This window comes from Colobus angolensis, unplaced genomic scaffold (genome assembly GCF_000951035.1).
Source record: "Colobus angolensis palliatus isolate OR3802 unplaced genomic scaffold, Cang.pa_1.0 Scaffold147, whole genome shotgun sequence".
In the NCBI taxonomy this organism is placed as follows: Eukaryota; Metazoa; Chordata; class Mammalia; order Primates; family Cercopithecidae; genus Colobus; species Colobus angolensis.
The window spans coordinates 7,111,191-7,131,985 of record NW_012114566.1 but is presented as its reverse complement, the minus strand read 5'-3'; the positions used below and the strand labels follow the sequence as shown (position 1 = coordinate 7,131,985).

At 37.3% G+C, this 20,795-nt stretch overlaps 1 protein-coding gene across 4 annotated transcripts in view; it reads left to right on the top strand.

Annotated features, from left to right (window-relative positions):
• Positions 1–20,795, top strand: part of ZEB2 (zinc finger E-box binding homeobox 2) — a 137,152-nt gene that overhangs the window by 91,300 nt on the left and 25,057 nt on the right. For 2 of the 4 annotated variants that reach the window (XM_011935704.1, XM_011935703.1), the window contains exon 4: positions 4,501–4,572. The exons of 1 other annotated variant lie outside the window; for it this stretch is intronic. In XM_011935704.1, coding sequence (XP_011791094.1) covers positions 4,501–4,572 — 72 coding nt within the window. The remainder of the gene's footprint in view (positions 1–4,500; positions 4,573–20,795) is intronic. One more of the 4 variants, XM_011935705.1, reaches the window with a different exon arrangement.

The window sequence follows — 20,795 nt, the reverse complement described above, 5'->3', positions numbered from 1 at the left end:
AACCAAATAACTGTCAGTTTAACGTAGCTTCAGTGTCTGTCTGACACCTCCTATTGGAATTCAATCGTTTAATCATTCCCTTTTGTTAAGTGTGAAAGTGATTTCACACTTTTACCTGGTCAGGTAGCTTTCTTATTATTTATCAGCTAAGTACTTGATAATGATTCCTGCTATTTGGTGGGACTCTTAAGGGAAGTAAAAATGGTCCCAGGCCAACTATAATAAAACTAAAGTAAATTACATTCAAACTAAAACTTCCGATGACACTGTGCAAATGGGAAACGTCTTGGTCTAAAATTCACTTATGATGGAGAATCACTAAGGTATGAAATGTGTAACAAAATACAAGAAATCTTATTCCTGTGAACTTCCTCTGCTCATCTTTACCTGGTCAAGTGGCCTGGAAAATGTGTTTAAATGACCTCTCTAATTCAGACCTCATGTCACCTTCATCCCTATTCCCAGGACCCACTGAGAGCTATCATCGTTTACCCCATCTTGTTTTTTCTTTAACAATATAAGCGACAAAAGCATTTCTATAAATAGGTGAAGTGGCTGGGAAGGAGTCCACCTATGTGCTATTGTGATGTCGCAGACTATAAACCATCTAACATAGGCAGAGTAATTGTTTGGTGTACTGGAAGGAGGATAATAAAAGCACTTCCACTACGAAAGAAAATTAAATGTGAGAAGAAAGCAAAAGAAAAAAGACCGATGGCAATTTGAGTACAGTGTATTTGTTTTTCGTTTTCCTAACATACTGTGCCAAGTTTTCTACTCTTTCCGTTTCCAATTTTGCTTTCGGTGAAGGTTTCTCGAATCTCAGCAATCCCACACATAAACATTTATCGTTATATCCATTAAGACTTAAGGTTTTAGATTTTCAACTATGAGGGAGAACTCAGCCAAAGATGCTTGAAAGATAAATACGTTTAATTAGGGGCAGAGGATGATCATTAAAGGAAGTCTGACTGCTGCAGAAGTCATTAACAATCTTAAATGAAATTTTTATTTTTATGATAGCCATTTACATGTATAATAAGAGCCAATGATTCTTGGGAGCAGTGTGACAGAAACAGAGTGTGGCGAGAACTCATGTAAGACATACTATTTAAATGAGCTGGTGTTAGCTATTCATATTTGTTAATGAACTAGATATGCAGGGCTATAAGAATGAATGTTCTGATGCTTTAAATTTTAATATCTAGAAATCAAGGGTAAGGACCAATTACTAGAATTTCCACCCTTAGAGGAATAATTAATAAGGATGTAACAAATGTACAGCCCCAAACTTCTTTTAAAAAAGTTTAATTAAAAAAATTTAAGATCAATAGTTGAAAACCAGCCAAACAGCAATGTCAAGCTGTAGTAGTTTGTGATTGCGGCAGCTTTTTGTGTTGGTCATGGATCATAATTCTAAATGTTTTAATATACAGTAATCCATATGAATGCATTGCAGACCCTGTTATCACCTGTAGTTAATGGTGCCTGTGATACAAATGAACAGGCTGTTCTTTGCTCTTACCTTTATGGTAAATAAACCAGCATTCTGGAGTCACAATAATTAAATAAAATGTAAATCCCTAATCTCATTTGGCTATTTGGACCAAGAAAGTTACCCGGCTATTACCTGTCTAGTTCTAATGATTAGTAATGATTTATTGTTCTTTTTTTTTTATTGTTCTAAAAGTGCTCTGATGTGGTGCCTTGATGTCTAATGAAAAGAAATTGGTCTTAAAAAGCTACTCATTGTTTATCCTGACTCTGAGATAACACATTTTTCTTCTGATAAAATATTTTTCTTATTTATTGTTCAAAACACACAATATAGACAATAACTCTAATTCTGGTGCAGTTTTATTTAGTAGTGTTTTATCCCCGGTGCCTGGCTGTCTACAGTCATACCTCAGCACATAGCTTTACTCTGAGATAAGCCCTCTCTCCTTTGCTCTTTCTCCCATGCTTTCTGGAGTTTGTCTGCAGGATGCAGGTTTTGAACTGAAGAGCGCAGTGGAGTTCTTACTGTGCCTTTCCGGTTCCAGCACAATCAAAGTTTTGTGTTTGGAATTGTCCTTGACATTCTTTCGTCCCACAATGGGGTGGACACAGTGTGCTGGAAACCATGACATCATTATCATTGACACAGACTTAAATAAATCACCTGCATCTTGGCCTCTTTCTGCTTATTCAAGGATTCTTCATCTTAAGGAAGAAAGTGCTCTTTATTTTTACAAACCTTCGTCCCAGGGGTGACTGGAAGACGCAAACTTTTACAAGTGTTTTAAAAATAAATATACTATGTGGTTTTAGACACAGTATGCTGAGTCAGAGGTGTCTTAGAGAATGTTTAAGGTTAGACATAAGGCAGAAAGACAGCCAGATTGCCTTTAATTCAGAGGCAGTATTCCTAAACTATGTATCGTTATGTCCTTCTGAATATGGATTCACTTGAAACTTAATTAAATAGGCATATACATAACATTTCAAATACATACCTGAAAAGGCTTGGTAGTGTTTCATTTTAATACATTGAGCTTGATATTCAAAAAAGAAGAAGATTGATGCTCGGTGAATCAAAGCAAAGTACATTCTAGGTAAAAGTGACACCATCTCATCCAACATCTCTGAAAGATCTCAGTTGCATAGTCTTGGGAGAAAAAGGGTTATAACTAAATAATACTACAAAATGCAATTTACACAATGTGCTGACTACACATTTGGATACCCAGCATTTATTAATTTGGGAAGCAACCAACTACTGTAACTTCTCTTTACTTTTTCATAAGAAAATGACAATGAGGAAGGAAGTGCAGCAGAAATCTTGAACATTACCACTATTATGCAAAAAAAAAAAAAAAAAATGCTGTTAACTGTTTTCCCCTCAGTGACTTGATGTGCTCTCAGATGGAAAACTTATGATTCTTGTGACTCTTGGCTACCCGAAATCACATGAGATGAGCAAGGAAGAAAGACACAAAAGCTATATTTATATCTAGCACTGAACTTCTCAGAAATACCTTAATGTGATTCCTTGCAGAGACTGATTAAAATATCAGATAAGGGAGACTTTCAAATGATCAATGATTACAATTGACAATATAATATTGCTATATATTAAACTTCTAAATGTTTAATGCAAAATGTCTCTCTGAAAATATTTTTTAAGTAAAGGAGAATTCCTTGCTCAGGAATGAATCTAAAGTGGTTGTACAGCTTAAACAAATATCATTCAAATTTTCTTATTATTATGAGGAGTGGCATTAAATTAGCATCTAGGTATATCTGTGTATTTTACCTTAAGAGGATCATGATTTTTCAGTTCTGATGTCATAAACAGATTTGCTGCACTGCTTGTAAAATATATTTTATTTTTTTTTCTGTAACATTTTCTAGAACCTGTTTTTCATGAAAGTAGATTAGAATATGATAAGCAAAGAATGACCAGGACAGATTTGGGAATGTGCAGAGTCCTATTTACAAAGTTTCCCTTGTTTTAAGTAAAATGATTATCACAGAGAGATATTCATCCTGGAGCATATTTGGTCTCATTAGTATTGTCATAGTAAAAATACAATTTTTTAAACTTCATGTTTAATTTACTTGCGTAAGAGATTTTTAACTGTCAGTTATCCTGCTCTGTCCTCCTACGTCCTCTACAATCTGGTAAGCAGAAAATTTTAGAGTGCCCCTATTTTTCAAGTTCTCCCTTATTTTAAAATACTGCAATTTTTGATAGTGACCTTTAATTGTTCACGAATTTTTAACTTCAACATTATATATATACTCACCTTCATCAGAACACTGAGCTGTTGTTATATATGTTTCCCCAGAAAATGATTATGATTACCTACTGGGGCATAAATGATGATGAGGAGAAGACATTTATGGAGTGGTGGGGATAGGAATAAGGCAGGTATGTTTTAGAAGTTTATATCAAGCAGTGAAACAGGTATTGTTGTCACCTCTGGGATATTTGTTGTACAAACTGGGCATTCCCAGTTTTGATATGTAGAATTAGGTTTTCAAAAAGTATGCTTGCATAGGTTAGCACCATTATAGACCCCCAAGGGGAAAGAAAAGCATGAAAACAAAATGTGAAATTCTGACTTGCCACTAAGCATCCATAGTTTCCAGAGGCATAGCAGCCAGCATGCCTCTTCATGAGTACAAATACTTAGTTGCTTTTGACTCTTATTGAAAAAATAATATCTTTCCCCCGTTTGTCACTAGAACTGCCACCAGAAGAAAAGCCCTTCGTTTGCTCCAAATAAGCACTTCTGTTTTTCACAGCTTGCAGTAATGCTTAAAGTAAATAAGTTCTTGTGCAGCTAGCACTATTGGATTCATTCAATTGCCTGAACAAAGCTATTGTTTAGAGGTTTACAACAAGCCTTTTCTCTGCTTCCTTTAAAAGAATCTTCCTTGTTCCTGTGCTTGGCATGCTTAGTATAGTAAGCCTTTCTACAATTCTCAAATGCTAAAGATAATTTTCCCCCACAGAAGAAATGAAGGAAGACTATGACACTATGGGGCCAGAAGCCACGATCCAGACCACAATTAACAATGGTACAGGTGAGTTATGTTGCTCACGCTCAGATCACATTTGTCCTGTGTCATGTGGGTTTAGTGAGGCAGGGAAAGAAACACTGACCCATCCATTTGTATCTCCATGACTTAACAAGTAAGTCAGACTTTACAGGTCTCTGGTTTGGTTTCAAATCAAAATTTTCTACATTTTGGTATTTTACTAAGCAAGTGTATCTTTCATTCTCACACCCCTAATTTACTTGTGATGTTCAAGAATACTGAACTCTATGAATGGATCCTTTCAGTGCATGAGTTGGGTGAATCTCGAGTAGTAACTTTTATTTTAAAAGACTACAAAAAATTATTTTAAAATTAGGATATGATATGCCTCTGCTAGCCACAGCTTGATATTAGTCATTGAGGATTCAAACAATATGGTGTAATTTAGACTGTAAAATGTTTTTTTCAGAAAGACAAATTTCCATGAACATTTCTCTCAATAATTAATCATCTGAGTTCCTTTAAATCCTTTCTTTACTTGTAATTCTCTGCATCCTTGAGCCCTTCTAAATAATTTTTTCCAGGCAGTTTTAGAGAAGAATTGACAAGTTTACTTATTTTTAATGAAGCTAAAAGATTACAGTGGGAAGATAGTGAGCAGCGTTTTGTTTTATTCTGCTACTGTAATAGAATGGAGTTTCAGGACAACTGTGATATTCTATGTTTTTTCCCAAACACTGAATGGCATCTTCTCTCGCATTCTTACATCACCAACACAAATTTACACGTTTATCTCTCTTTTCCTAGATGAGACTATTTTTTTTTTCATGGGGGGGTGGGGACGGCGGTGTTTCCAACAGTCCTCTACACTACCATCACAAATATTGCATAGTGTCCACTATAAAATTATCTTCCAAAATAAAACAAAACAAAAAAAACACATAACTACTTCTACTCAACTCATCCATGAAAAAAAAAAGCTTGAAGTTTTATGAAATGTAAAAAACGAAGATAATCTTTATATCACCCTTATGTTGATACATACCATAATAAACTGCTTATGTTGTGTTTCTGTTTGAATGTGCTTATTAATGACTTGAAAGCATGAATTCACTTTCCTGGGTATAAAATAAGAGAAATAATAAAAACCTGTTGTCATTCTATTCATTCGAATAATGTCAATTTAAGGTATAAAAATAAAACTGTACAATATATGATTCTAGAAAAAGTGTAGAATCAAGCCCCAATAAGCCTAATTTTTACACCCAGCCCTGACAATGACAAGATTGTAACCTTGGGCAAGCCAGTTTTCCTCTTTGGAACTCAGTTCCCACAACTGCAAAAAAAAGAGTAGATTAAACTAGTTTCTTGATAAGAATACTTCTAGTTTTAATATTTTATGTTGCACGGGCATTATCACCATGTAAAAAATAGAAACAAGATAAAATAACTTCATATTAAAACATAGTAATAAAGCGATATCATGAATTAGATACTTTCTATAATGTCCCAACTCACGGGATCAAATATGGCTTCGAGTTCCTTTTAAAGATAAATGTTAAATTTCGGCCTCCAGCATAAATAAAAGCTGATTTTTATTACCCTTGTAAGCACTTAAAGTGTCACAAAAGAAAATTTACCCACAAAGTAACAATTTACTAGTTGTTGTATACACCTAGAGTTTAAAGTGAAGTTAATAAAAATTGCTTCCATTCAGAAGGTTTAAGTCAATCTTGAATGTCTTTTCACCAGGCTTTAAAACTCCCTTTTTTCTCATAATACCTGCTGTACCTTGTAGTTCATATGTATTCAGTCAATAAATAAATCAATAAGTATTCATTGAGTGTATTCTATACAGTCTCTCTTGTGTGCATATGAGGTGGAAGATGGGTCAGAAAGACTAAAACATGGTTATCATTTAATTTGAAAGATGAGACTAATACATCTGATAAAATAATGATGACGAATAAGTGAAAATATGTGATAAACCTGCAACAAATGGTAGGAGCCATAATTATTTAGTTTTTTGTTGTTTTGTTCTGATTTGTTTTGTTTTGTTTGAGACAGAGTCTCAAATTTTGTCACCCAGGCCTGAGTGCAGTGGTGCAATCTCGGCTCACTACAACCTCTCCCAGGTTAAAGCGATTCTCCTGCCTCAGCCTCCCTAGTAGCTGGGATTTCAGGCACACACCACCATGCCCGGCTAATTTTTGAATTTATAGTAGAGACGGGGTTTCACCGTGTTGGCCAGGCTGGTCTCAAATTCATGACCTCATGTGATCCTCCCACCTTAGCCTCCCAAAATGCTGAGATTACAGGCATGTGCCACTACGCCTGGCCCATAATTATCTGAATTACAGAAATGAGAGAGAGTCTATGGAATGGGCATTCACATCAGGTTTTGTGAAGGCGGTAGAATTCGAACTGAATACATTTTCAATAGTCATGGAGGAGTGAGGAAGGGCTTTCTAATTGAAGAGGAGTCTGTAAGCCAAGAAGGGAAAGTGTGACATCTATTCAGAGGATAGTGAGTAAAGGGTTTTGGCTGAATCAGAGAGTCCTAGGAGGCAATTTCTGGGAAATAAAGCTGGACATTTAAGTTAAAGCCAGATGGTGGAGAATATAAAGCACCAGACAGAAAAGTCTGGGTCATGTTATGCTACCATGATTTCTGTGGGTGAAAACTAGACTCTGAGAGAACAACTGGAAGTCATTGTAGTTATCCAGGTGTGAAGTGATAAAAATCGTGTCCTAAGGTGGAGACAGTGATGAAATTAGCAACCTGACTTCTTAACAAGCAATTGATTCTCTGAATGATGGAGGCAAAATGGCTTCAGAATTCCAGATCTGCATGTTTAGAATATAGCAGTACTTGCTATTTCTAGATTTACAGAAGAAGGATCTAATTTTGAGAAGATCTTGAACCAGCCTTTAGACATAAGTATTTTCATATAAAAGATATATAGATATGGGAATATGGGAATGTCCTTTGGAAATGAGGAATTGAAACCCAAGAAGTCAGGGCTGGAGACAGAGATTGAGACTTATGCAGATATACTCAGATCATGTTCAAGATCATATAGAACTATGAGATTTACGACTGAGTGTATTTGTTGAAGCAAGTGGAAAGCTGAGGCCAGGGCTCCTGGTGGGTGGGGAGGAAAATCAACGAAGATTTTCTTTTGAAAAAAAAAAAAAAGATTATGACACAAGAGAAAAAAATTAAACATTCAGAAGCAAAGAAAGAGAATTTCGTAAAGGTGAGAACTCAGTTAAAAGCTTCAAATAACTACCCTTGAAAGAAAGCTGAATAAATACACTGGACTTAGTTAATTAGAAATTTACTAGTGATCTTCAGCTTACAACTCTGCCCTTTTAGAGAATAAGTACATATCAGTCTTCCTAGCTACAAGCTTACCACTTCTTCTCCCTGGCATCTGTTTGGATGCTAAATACATATGGTTTTAGAAATAATACATCTTTTCTTGTTGAAATTACATCTAAAAGACCATCTTCCTCTGCTCCCAAGTCCTACTCATCAAGATCCTGTTATTGGCTGAACGTCTTCTCTAGCCATCCCACACTAGAATGTCTTCCTCCAATGAACCTGTGGGGTTTGGGCTGCTTTATTGCCGTGGATCCTGGAATGGTCTCCGTCACAAAGTGTCTTTGAAGAAATGAGCCAGTAAATGGGAGAGAAACAGCACTTGGACTTCCCTTTTGTATTTTTAGGTTGACATATTTTTGACCCCTGGCCTGAAGTAACCAACCAGACATTTTCATCTCTCCATTATTCCACTCATCCAAACTTGAAAGCCTTAGTTACATTTGACTGTTCTCTGGCCCTTATGTCCTCCTCTATTTAGTCAGCCCGCATCTTTTCCTTAACAGTTTCCTCAATGTCCAAATTCCCTTCTTAGAATCTTGAATTGCCCCTTAGCACCTACAGGACATTCTTCAGTCCGATAATAAGTGCCATCCATTGTATACCAATGGCGGTCCATTCTTGTCAGACTAAATCCCTAGGTGATAACAAAAAAGAACCACGTTTATACCAACCTCTGAATCTCTGCCCATGCTATCCCTTCAGACCGTAATCCCCCAGCTCCTTTCTTCCAGTCATTCAAATTCTCCCCATCCTTCTGTTCTTCAAGTCCAGGTCACATTGGACTTGATGTGGTCAGCCTTGAACACCCCAAACGACAGCAATCTCTTCCTTTTCTGAAATCCCACAACCCTAAGGTGTACACCACTAACTTCAGTATGTTTAATTGTTCCTCTTTATATTGTTTGCCCTTATTTCATGGAGTCAGTTTCATGAAGACAAGAGGTTTCTTCAGCTTGAAAATGAGGGTGGATCATCCTGGTATCTACCTCATTGGCTGACCTTGTTCTGTAGCCAGTAATTAAATAAATAATTACTGAGGTAATCAAATAAATAATGAAGCCAGGTGTGGTGGTCCGGCCCATAATCTCAGCTACTCAGGAGGTTGAGGCAGGAGGATGGCTTCAGTCCAGGAGTTGGAGGCTGCAGTGAGCCATAATCCACTGCACTCCAGCCTGGGTGACAGAGCAAGACCGTATCTCAAAAATAGTAATAGAGCAAGACCCTATCTCAAAAACAGTAATAATAAGAATGTATATGTTGATATTAGTAAGTGACTAAAAAAAATGTTTGCCCTAAGGAAAGGGCTATTCCATTTTGCCTCAAGAAGCCCAGTTATAGCTGGGAGCATACATGGTAGATATTACGACTGGTGAAATGAATGAATGAGTCAATGAATGAATATTTGGTGCAGAAGAAATGGATTCTGATAAAGGAAGCCACAGTAGAGAAAACATTCTCTGTGGAGGTGACTAAGTCAGTATCTTTAGAGACTGAAACCAGGATCTAAGCCCCGAAGGATTTTGCCTTGTTAAAGGCAAAGAAGAATAGCCTAGAGTATTACTACATTTTTTTTTACAACAAAGTTAGATTAACTGAATGGCAAAATTGATCTGAAACACATAAAACAACGCAAACCTGGATTTATATTAATAACTTTCCGCATTGCGTAAGTTCACCTGTTTTAATGGTTTTTTTTTAAAAAAAAGAAAGAAAATTGTAATGCTTTCACATGTAAGATAAAGAATACCTTTTAACAAAGAACCCTACAACTTTCAGATATTAATAGGATTTAAATTCAAAATGAAATTATTAGGTAAAATTTTTAAGAGTGTGTGAAAAAACTATTTTCTAAGAAGAGTAGAGAAATGGAAAAACCTGGAAGCATTATAAACGTGAGTTTGCCTACGTGCTAGTAGTAACAAAGAGCTGTCTTAGGTGCATGGTGATCATTAGCATTAATGCAGTTAGTTCCACGTGTGTATCAAGATCCAAACAGGGCCCTGATGCTTCCTCTTTTAATGTGTGAAAGTTACGTTTAGGGCCGGGCGCGGTGGCTCAAGCCTGTAATCCCAGCACTTTGGGAGGCCGAGACGGGCGGATCACGAGGTCAGGAGATCGAGACCATCCTTGCTAACACGGTGAAACCCCGTCTCTACTAAAAAACACAAAAATCTAGCTGGGCGAGGTGGCGGGCGCCTGTAGTCCCAGCTACTCGGGAGGCTGAGGCAGGAGAATGGCGTGAACCCGGGAGGCGGAGCTTGCAGTGAGCTGAGATCCGGCCACTGCACTCCAGCCCCGGCAACAGAGCGAGACTCTGTCTCAAAAAAAAAAAAAAGTTACGTTTACTCAGACAACCTAGTACCTCGAGTTATAAAGGGCTATTAATAACTACCTGCATCTGTGCTTCCTTTGCTAAGAGGGGGGAAAAAGTACCTTATATCCAGAAACTGGGCAAGGTCAATTTAGGCGTCAGTTCTTAATCTCACACAACACAATAAAATTCTTGTTTAAGAACTACCTGTATGCATTCTGATATAGTCATTAAACTCGTCTCCAGTATTCTAAGAATAATACATAAATTATTTCACATATGAGAGGCAATTGTTTTGGAAGACTCCAGATTCTAGACAACGATAACCTATATTTGAATTTTATCTCTACCAATTACTAGTTACATTAACTTGAGTATGTAATTGATAAGCCTTCATTTCTACATGGGTAAAGTGGAAATCATGATTCCTTAAGTACAAGGCCTCGCTGTGGGGATTAAATAGTATGTCAGTTTTATTTATTTATGTTTTAACTGTATTTTTCTTTTCTTTCTGTTTCTTTTTTTTTTTTTTTTTTTTTGAGACGGAGTCTCGCTCTGTCGCCCAGGCTGGAGTGCAGTGGCCGGATCTCAGCTCACTGCAAGCTCCGCCTCCCGGGTTTACGCCATTCTCCTGCCTCAGCCTCCCGAGTAGCTGGGACTACAGGCGCCCGCCACCTCGCCCAGCTAGTTTTTTGTGTTTTTTAGTAGAGACGGGGTTTCACCGTGTTAGCCAGGATGGTCTCGATCTCCTGACCTCGTGATCCGCCCGTCTCGGCCTCCCAAAGTGCCGGGATTACAGGCTTGAGCCACCGCGCCCGGCCTTGTTTCTTTTTTTATTTCAATAGGTTTTGGGGAACAGGTGATGTTTGGTTACATGAATAAGCTCTTTAAGTAGTGATTTCTGAGATTTCAGTACACCCATCACCCAAGCAGTGTACACCGTGCTGACATGTAGTATTTTTTATCCCTCATCACCCTCCCACCATTTCCCCAAAGTCCATTGTATCATTCTCATGGCATGCCATTTTTAAAGCACCAAGTACAACAACTAACACAGACTAGATGCTCACCCTGTTTTGTCAGGTGTTTTTTTGTTTTGTTTTGTTTTGAGATGAAGTCTCGCTCTTGTTGCCCAGGCTGGAGTGCAATGGCACGATCTTGGCTCACTGCAACCTCTGTCTCCTGGGTTCGAGCAATTTTCCTGCCTCAGCCTCCTGAGTACCTGGGATTACAGGCACAAGCCACCACTCCCAGCTAATTTTTGTACTTTTAGTAGAGACGGGGTTTCGTCATTTTGACCAGGCTGATCTTGAACTCCTGACCTCAGGTGATCCGCCCGCCTCAGCCTCCCAAAGTGCTGGGATTATAGGCGTGAGCCACAACTCCTGGCCAACTTCAAACTGTTTTTGTTCATTAAGATATGAATACATTGTAAACTGTATTCTCCATTCACACTGGTTCCTCCTTAACTTCTTCTCTAGGAAACAAAAATACAGTATTTAACAAATTTGTAATGAAAGGGCTAACCAATTTTGAGAGCCTTTGACATTTAAGTTCTTTTGACATTCTGGAAAACTACACAGACAAGTTGTAGGACACATTATTTTCAGTACTCTGGCATTTGAGGTTAAAATATGAAGGTTAAGAACTAGTTTCATTTTATATCTGATTTCATTTTTATTTAGCATCCCTTCTTTAACTGTGTAAGAGGAGGATTTAGTAGTATTTATAATGATTCTGTATAATAATGATGAAAGTCGTCAGACTTTTCCTTTCTTTGACAACTGACTTACATCAGGAATCATATTCTTTTTAAAAACTTTTTTGACACATAACAATTCTACATATTAATATTTGTGGGGTGCAACATGATGTTTTGATACACGTATACATTGTTTAATGATCAAATCAAGGTGATTAGCATATCCATCTCCTTAAACATTTATCATTTCTTTGTGATAAGGACATTTGAGAACCCCTCTTCTAGCTATTTTGAAATATGCACTACATTTTTGTGAGCTTCAGTCATATAATGGACCAACATAACTATTTCTCCTATCTAACTGTAGTTTTGTACCCATTGACAAATCTCTCACTGTTCACCCTTCCCCCTACCCTCCTCATCCTCTGGAATCAACCTAAATGTCCGTCAACAGATGGATGGATAGTGAGTGGTATATATACCCAATGGAATACTATTCAGCCATAAACAGAATGAAATCATGTCATTTGCAGCAACATGGATAAACGTGGAGGACATTATGCTAAGTGAAATAAGCCAGGCACAGAAACACAAATACCACTTGACCTCACTCATATGGGGAATCTAAAAAGCTGTTCTCATGGAAGTGGAGAAAAGTCGTATATTTTTTTTCTTCTTACCCTGGATAACAACCCATAAACAAAAAACAAAACATTTGCCCATTGTTAACAACCACTAAAATACATACATTCAGAGTGTTTGTGGTTTGTAGAATTTGAACTGAGGCTTGAGAAACTTTAAGGAAATAGAAGGGTGAGTTCCTGCCACTAAAGAACATAAAATTTTATGGTGTCGATAAACAAACATCATAATGACAAGAAGAGAAAATTTACAAATAAATAATTATAGCCTTATTAGTTATTCAACTCAGTGGTCACTTATTGAGACCCTACTAAGTGCAAGGAATTTTACTAGTCATCATGAAAGATACAATGAGAAAAGAATAGTCGCTCTCAATAAGGACCTGCATTCAACTGGGTGAATAAAACAGTGGTAGATGAATAGGAAATGTGTGTAAAATATTTAGTACAACGTTAGCACATAATAAGTGCTCTATCATTTCTAGCCATTATTATTGATTATAATATCATCTGGATTAAGATGTTTTATGTGAAATACAGCAAAGCTATATAAGTTCAAATGCAAAGTGTTCAGTATTGTAGAGGGTTTCTAACAGTGTAGGGTCAAATATTGGAGACAGGTCAAGAGAAGTGCCTTAAAGAAACTGCAAATTTCAGGGAAGAGTTTCTTCAGGACAAAGACTTGCTGGGCCTGCCTCCTTGCACAAGAGGGAAAGGCTGAAATGTAAAAGGAGATTGGGTGAAAGATGGAGTGGGTTATCAAACGAGTTAAAATAACTTTAGATGATAGCCACAATAATGTTTATTTTTTAACAGTAAGATCAGAAGAAGAAGACAGAATGGTGATAGGAGAGAATGTAGTCAATTTAAAATGATCCAAGGAATACACACTGTATGGGTTGCACTCTTTGAAGTCAGTAGGAAAAAGAGCCCATCAGTCAGCAGTAAGGGAATAGGAATAGGGTTGGAATCTTGAGAAGTGGACATGTAGAGTAATTGTTGTGAACAGTGCATGGAGATTCACTTATTAGGAAGGAATATCCCATTTTGAAAACATAGTCTGCAGCAAGACTATACTATTATTTAAGATTTTTTTAAAGATATGTTTGATACTCCAGAAATTGTACTGGATCTTAGTTCAGCAGGGTAAGAATGACACAAGTGAAAGGGACAGAGATGGAAGTGAGGGTTTCAAGTTCCAAGGTGAACTGAGGTAAATAAAATCAGAAGGGGTAAAATGGACTAGGGAACTTTTCAGGGCCTGATTGTCACATTGAAGTACGTGTTTCACGGGAATGAAGAACTGAATGATAGGGAAGGGGAGAAAGTAGAAATCAGAGAATGAAATTTCACGGTTCTGGTTCTGGTTCTGGTTCTTGTCTCAGGAGCAAGTGTGGCCATCCATGTTGCTGGACTAGAGAAAGCCTAAGCTCTATGAAGCCAGGTTGTGCATGGGCTACCTATTAAGTGATGAAGTTTCTCAGAATGCAATGGCATCCTGGGGGAAATGTAATCATGGGACAGGCGTCATTTTGTTTGCACTATACAGGCAATGTCCTAAAACATGATAGTGAAAATGTGTGACTTCCGACTTCAAAACATTACAGCTACAGAGTGGAAGCTATTTGAGGGTTAGAGGTTAGGTTTGCTCTTATCCATAATCCCTCTCAGAGGATTTATACAGCGTTTATACAGTGTTAATGGTTCATAACCAGGGTATTTGTTGAATTAATGAATAAATAAACAAACAAATAAATGATGAGTGAGTTGACGAAACAGGAACATTGATTGGAAGCAGTAGCGTGAATTAAGGAGTTTGTTGACCCTTCTTTGTTCTGTGAGTCATAACAAATGAAAGCAGGAATGGTCCTTTGGGAAAGGTCTGTAAGGGATGGGTTATTATCAGGGGATGACACAGTTTCATTTAGTCTGAAGAAGTGGAACACATGTAGGAGGATATCATTAAGCATGGGGGAGAATAACAAGTAATATGTGAAATGGGAAAGCAAAATGAACCGGGAATAAAGTTCTTTTTTGGTTTCTAGTCCAAAGTTCAGCTTGAGGCATTTCTTGTTTACTGTAACTACAAAATATCTAATATATGCTAACTAATAACTAATACTTGCTATTTTAACAGATGTTAAAATAATACCTAATAAAAATTCACCTTTGCAAGGTGCTATGGAGAGTTATTCTTTATTGAGTGCCTTTAGAAACTTGATTACAAATTAGAAACAGTCAAATTAGGAAATACAATCCTTAAATATTAAATGGAAATTTTAAATAAGCATCTTGAACAGAGAATTTGAAGAACTTTTTTTTTTTTTTTTTTTTTTTTGAGACGGAGTCTTGCTGTGTCACCCGGGCTGAAGTGCAGTGGCCTGATCTGGGCTCACTGCAAGCTCCGCCCCCCGGGTTCACCCCATTCTCCTGCCTCAGCCTCCCGAGTAGTTGGGACCACAGGTGCCCGCCACCACGCCTGTCTAATTTTTTGTATTTTTAGTGGAGACGGGGTTTCACCATGTTAGCCAGGATGGTCTCCATCTCCTGATCTCGTGATCCACCCGCCTCGGCCTCCCAAAGTGCTGGGATTACAGGCGTGAGCCACTGCGCCCGGCCCCTGAAGAACTTTTATGTGGTCTTTTCGCTCCACTAGACCAAGCTCTGGATTACCCAGTAAAAAAAAAAAAGAAAAAAAAAAAAAGATGTAAGAATAAAACAAGTGTTTAGGATTCAGAGGAGTAGGGACATTAAAAAAAAAGAGAAAAAAAGTAAAACTTTTATACATACGCATACAAACACACACACAGACACACAGTGAAGTGGGCATTTTAATTGACTTTCTCCCATATTAATTGTATGGTGTAATAATGTGGCTATTTAGAATTGCTTATAATGTCATTGTGATCGTTTCAGTATGTAGGGCCTGTTCAGATGGTATCAAGTCAGGCATGATGAAAAACTAAAAAGATGAGGTTCTCTCTTTTCTTCTCTCTCTCTCTCTCATGTTGAGTCATTATGGTGCAGTAGAAAGAGCAGTGGGTGAAGAGTCAGGATACATAAATCCTACATACAGCTCTTCCAGAAAGTACTTGTGCAACTTTGTATGAATCACTAACCTCACTGTACCTTAGTTGTAACATCTGTTAAATGAGGAAATTAGGCTAGAAATTTTGGACTCCACCCCACCCTGCCCTTTCTTCTAATGAAGTTTTACTGGAAGCATGAAGAAAAAAAAATACTGGACCACACTAGCTGTCATGGGATGGGAGGCTCTCAGGGGCCCTGCCTCACGATAATATACACAGGGCCAGCTTCCTGGGTCTGGGACCTGCACAGTCGCACAGGGCCCAGCACTGGTAAGAGCTGTTTGGTTGGCTCTGCAGTTGCTATCTTGAAGATCTTAACAATTTTTGAATGAAGGGCCCTACATTTTCATTTTACACTGGGCCCCACCAACCATGGAGCCAGTCTTGTTCATATCTCACAAAATACATGAGAAGAATAGCAGAGTATAAGCTGGGATGGGAAGTGGTGGGATCAGACAGGCACTGCTTCAAGTATTGAATAGAAATGCCAGTTAAGTCTAAGTTTATAGAATCCTTCTTTGGGTGTCTCCAGAGCAACTGAACCCCAAGTAAAGATCCAGATCTAGACTAAAAACCTTGCCTGACCAAGAAATACAGTGGTGCCAGGTGTAACTCCCCTAAACTGGTAATATTAGTATAAGGTTGGCAGCCTAGCCAGCAATTAAGCCTCTTTAACCATCAATTCTGTGCATCGCATCGTTAGCATAGGGGAAAGTTGGGGAAAGAATAAGAACATTTTTTTTTACCTTCATTATCCTCTTGGTTTAATAACTCTCAATTTCTCCTATTCCTCTTACATGGAGCTTAAATTAAAACTTTTAAATTAGTTAACTTTCTTACATGAGTAACAGAAGCGATACAAGTTTGATTATAACGTATTTCTCTGCAAGAGTTGAGTGGATATATAGTGTTAATCAATTGTACAAAATCAGTTTATCAGATAATTCAATTAGTACCTAAATACTTAACAAAGAGGGAATCATACTATTATAAAGCATGTCATACTCTTCTTGGTTGTATCTGTCACATTTTTATAGGTTGGAAGAGTTTTGTCCGCCAGTCAGATATCTGTCATGGAAGTCATTATTTTTTAATTTCTTAGTTAACTTCATACATTGAGTTTTTAAAAATAAGGTGGAGAAAGAGATAGGTTGAGAGGAGAGAAAAATAGAAGTAGTGCTTGGCAGGTGAGACGGGGGATAATTTTCAGACTAGAATCAGCGAACGCCGAGAAGAGCCTGTTCACTTCCTGGCTAATGAATGCTGTGGTTTTATTAGCTTTGTTTGCGATTAGGAGCAGCTATCTTCACTTCACAGCAAGTGTTCCCACAAGAAATAACTGATATTTCAAGCTTCTTGAGTGCCTACTTCATTCATTCAACAAATATTGAATAAGCACTGTTTTGCTTGTGATGTGTCTGGGGCTTCCAGGCACCTCCAAAATATTTTCTCTTAATCTGTATGTTTGATTTCCCCATCAGAAAGCTGTGTTGTTTTGAGTTTTTAATTGAAAAGAAGACAGATAAAATTCTCTAGGCCTAGCCAGTAAAGAAAAAGCAAATTGATTAAGGTAATTAATTAATTGAAATTACCGAATTCTGGAACTTTGAGGATACCCCAGAAAGCACACCCTGGCTCATTTTACAGATGAGGAAATTGAAATTCCAAAACATGAACTAACTGAGCCAAAATGAGGAGTCCAAGGACCCTGAGCCTTGCCTAATCATTCAGTTATTGCATAATAACTGTGACCCAGGCACTACGCTAGGTGCTGGTGACACAAAGCTGAATAACATATGGTTCATTCCTTTATCAGCTCACAGACACGTAAGAGAAAGATTACAATGGGATGTGATCAATTCAATGATTGAGACACATAGATGACATTCAGTAAGTGAAGAAGGAAGTCTATGTGGACTCAGGCTGAGATAGTCAGGAAAGCTACCTAATAATAATAATATGGGACTGATTGTGCTTCTCTCCAAAATCATGTTATGAATGTCTCATTTAGCCATGCGAGGCAGAGGACTGAATTTGTAGAGTTCTTAAATTGGACAAGGGTCAGAATTTCCTGAAAGACTTGTTAAAACACAGATTGCTGGTTCCATAGGTTTGGATGGGCCCCAATAATTTGCATTTCAAGCAAGCTCCCAGATAATACGGATGCCACTGACTTTTGAAAATCACTGACTGTCCCGAGCTTTCTTAGGTTTCACGTGTCTTTACATAAAACATAAGAAAAGAGCATTGAATTGCTGGGCAAAATCACCTTACTTCATCAACTCCTGTAAAATATAATAAACTAGTCTGTCTTTTTGGTAATATACCAATTCCAAATGTTTCAGTTAGACAGTAATGTGAAAGACAAGTGCATATTGTCTATCTTGGGAATTTTTTGGAAAGTAATGGACTCTATCATTCTGTGCCAATACACAGCAATCAAAATTGTCTGAGTGTTAGCAGTCTCTACATCTTGATATTCAAAATTCCCTAATGTAAGATCTCCTGCTGTTTAGGGAGATATTTGATACTACAGACTACTACAGATTCCCATTCCTTGTCCACTCTTCACCTCACTCTCGTGAAGCTCTCTTACATGAGAAACTCTCATTGGCATCTGAACATGTGTTCCCTGGAGAAAGCCATGTTCAGAGCAGGGGTGGAGGGAGCAGCCAAGATGCTGTACTAATTCCCAGGAAAAGCAGAAAACTTTTCTGTTGCTCTTGACGACCTGGCTTTATCCATGCCTCTGTACCAGTTGGAGGCTCTGTGAGGCCGCCCATGTAGCTGTGTAATGAAAAAAAGATCATCCTCTTCCCTCACGGTTGTTTTTAGGTATCTAGTGCCAACATGTCTTTTGGAAGCCTTCTGCAAAAATGCATACATGCAGTTTTAATGATGAAAAGCTTACATTTATTAATTAGTCAACTTTAAACAAAGCAGCCATGAGAATCTATAGACCTCAACAAATGCTGAATACGTGCTTCCTTAAACTAACAAACTCAATACAAATGACTACATTCAAAATAGTTTTCTGTGTTTTCTTCTCATCTGAGATGTCAACAAAAAGACTGTTTTTCAAAAAGATGATAAATACAGTTACCTAGATTTGTAATTGCTTCTTCAGGTCCTTTTGCCTTTCATAGTGAAGTGAGCAAAAGCCAGATTATATGATAAATACATAATTTACGTTACATACATTACATTACACTGGGGAAGCGTGTGTGTGTATATATGAGATGCCCTATTATACATATATATATTTACATGTCTGTATATTGCAGAGTCACAACCATTATGTGTATATATCTCCAAATGGGTGAATCACAGAAGTAGGAAAAAAATTAACCACTCAAGTCCTAATTTCCAAGAATACTGGCACTAGTAGGCACTCAACAAACAGTTATTAAAAAAAGGTGATGGATGGATGATTCTACTCAGTTTTTTACGTATACTTGCTGCAGCTCCTCTGTACCTTTCAAAATATTTTCTTTTGAAAAAGAATTATTTATTCATTTTGATGTTTACTTAAATGGCTTAACATAATATTCAATTTTTTTCAATTTTTTTATGAAAATCAAAAGCATGCAGGACACTAAACCAGTGATAATAGAGTACCTGTCTTCCAATGTGAACACAGGCTTGTTACAAATAAAGAAAATAAATACCAAAGGGAAACAGAAAATGATAAAGAATAAGTACCCAGTCTATATTTCACTACTTGCAAACACTAAGCAAAGCCCACTTTTAAGTATCTTTGAGAAAGAATTCTAAAGCAACTTGATTATGGGGGCTGACTAATTTGGGGACCAATATTTCTCTTTTATTTAGAGTTCTGTTAACATTGCTTGATTTTTAAGCAATAATTTTTAAAGCCAGTCTATATTGATATTTATTGGTATCTGTCTAAAAAATCAATATCTAACACAGACATAAAGATATTTATAAAAGTGTCATTAATAAGCAATGTTAGTAAGAGTGACCAACATATTGCCAAGAGAACTGAGGCTTTCCTGACAAAAAGGGACCTGAAAATTCACCCTAACAAACAATATTAAAATACACATGGTCATGAGGAAACATTTTTAATTAACATTCTTTTTTTTTCTGTTTTTGAGATGGGGGTCTCACTCTGTCACTCAGGCTGGAGTGCAGTGGTGTGATCACAGCTCTCTGCAGCCTCGACCTCCCAAGCTCAAGCACTTCTGCTACCTCTGCCTCCCCAGTAGCAGGGACCACAGGCACGCACCACCATGCCTGGCTAGTTCTTTTACTTTCTATAGAGACAAGATTTGTTGTCCAAGCTAGATATTCTTTGTTTGGATAAAGAAAAGGTTATCTAACCTTAGGGAAGGTTGAGAGATATTTGCAAGACATTAGGGTAAATTTTAGGACTACTCAAAATCTCTGGAGAAGGTATGGGAAGAAATTACTTGAGGCTTCTTGTGAATTTTTGTTATTGTTTGATCATAAATACCATGCAAATATCCTTTGTCAGTGTGTTTTGGCAGTTCTTCCAAGGAGACCAGGGAGTGAAGAGGATTACAGAAAGAAGGAAAATGAGGTTGATTTTACACTAGAAAAATTCAGTGAAGAATTCTACAACCTTTCTGCTACTTTTCTACCTGATTCCTATATCCATTACACATTACTGCATAATCTTTGTAAAAACAAACATACAAACTTTCAGATACAATCAAAACTTCGTTCTTCCCAACAATTCTGAGAGTAACCAAAATTGAATCCCATCATTTGTCCTAGTATTATAACTGTTAGGGTGACTGTAGTTTTAAGAGACTGAAACACAACATACCTTCAAGAAGAAAAGGAAGTTTCTTGGCTCACAGAATTTAAGGAAGGTAGTCAACAAAACCGCTGCAAGGTGCATCTCAGCCTCAGGAATGAGAAGAGCTAGAAATTAACTGTCAGAACATGCAATCTTGTCTGCTTTTTCTCTGTATGTCTGCTTTATTCTCTCTCTTCATAAATCTTCTTTTTCTAGATGGAAAATAACAATTCCTTCATTCTACATTTTATAGCTACAGTCACTTGGCAGAAAAAAAAAAAAAAACTGCCTTGATGCTTTTTCTGGAACAAAGTCCTAAAATCATAAGGAAGGGATTTATTGAATTTTATT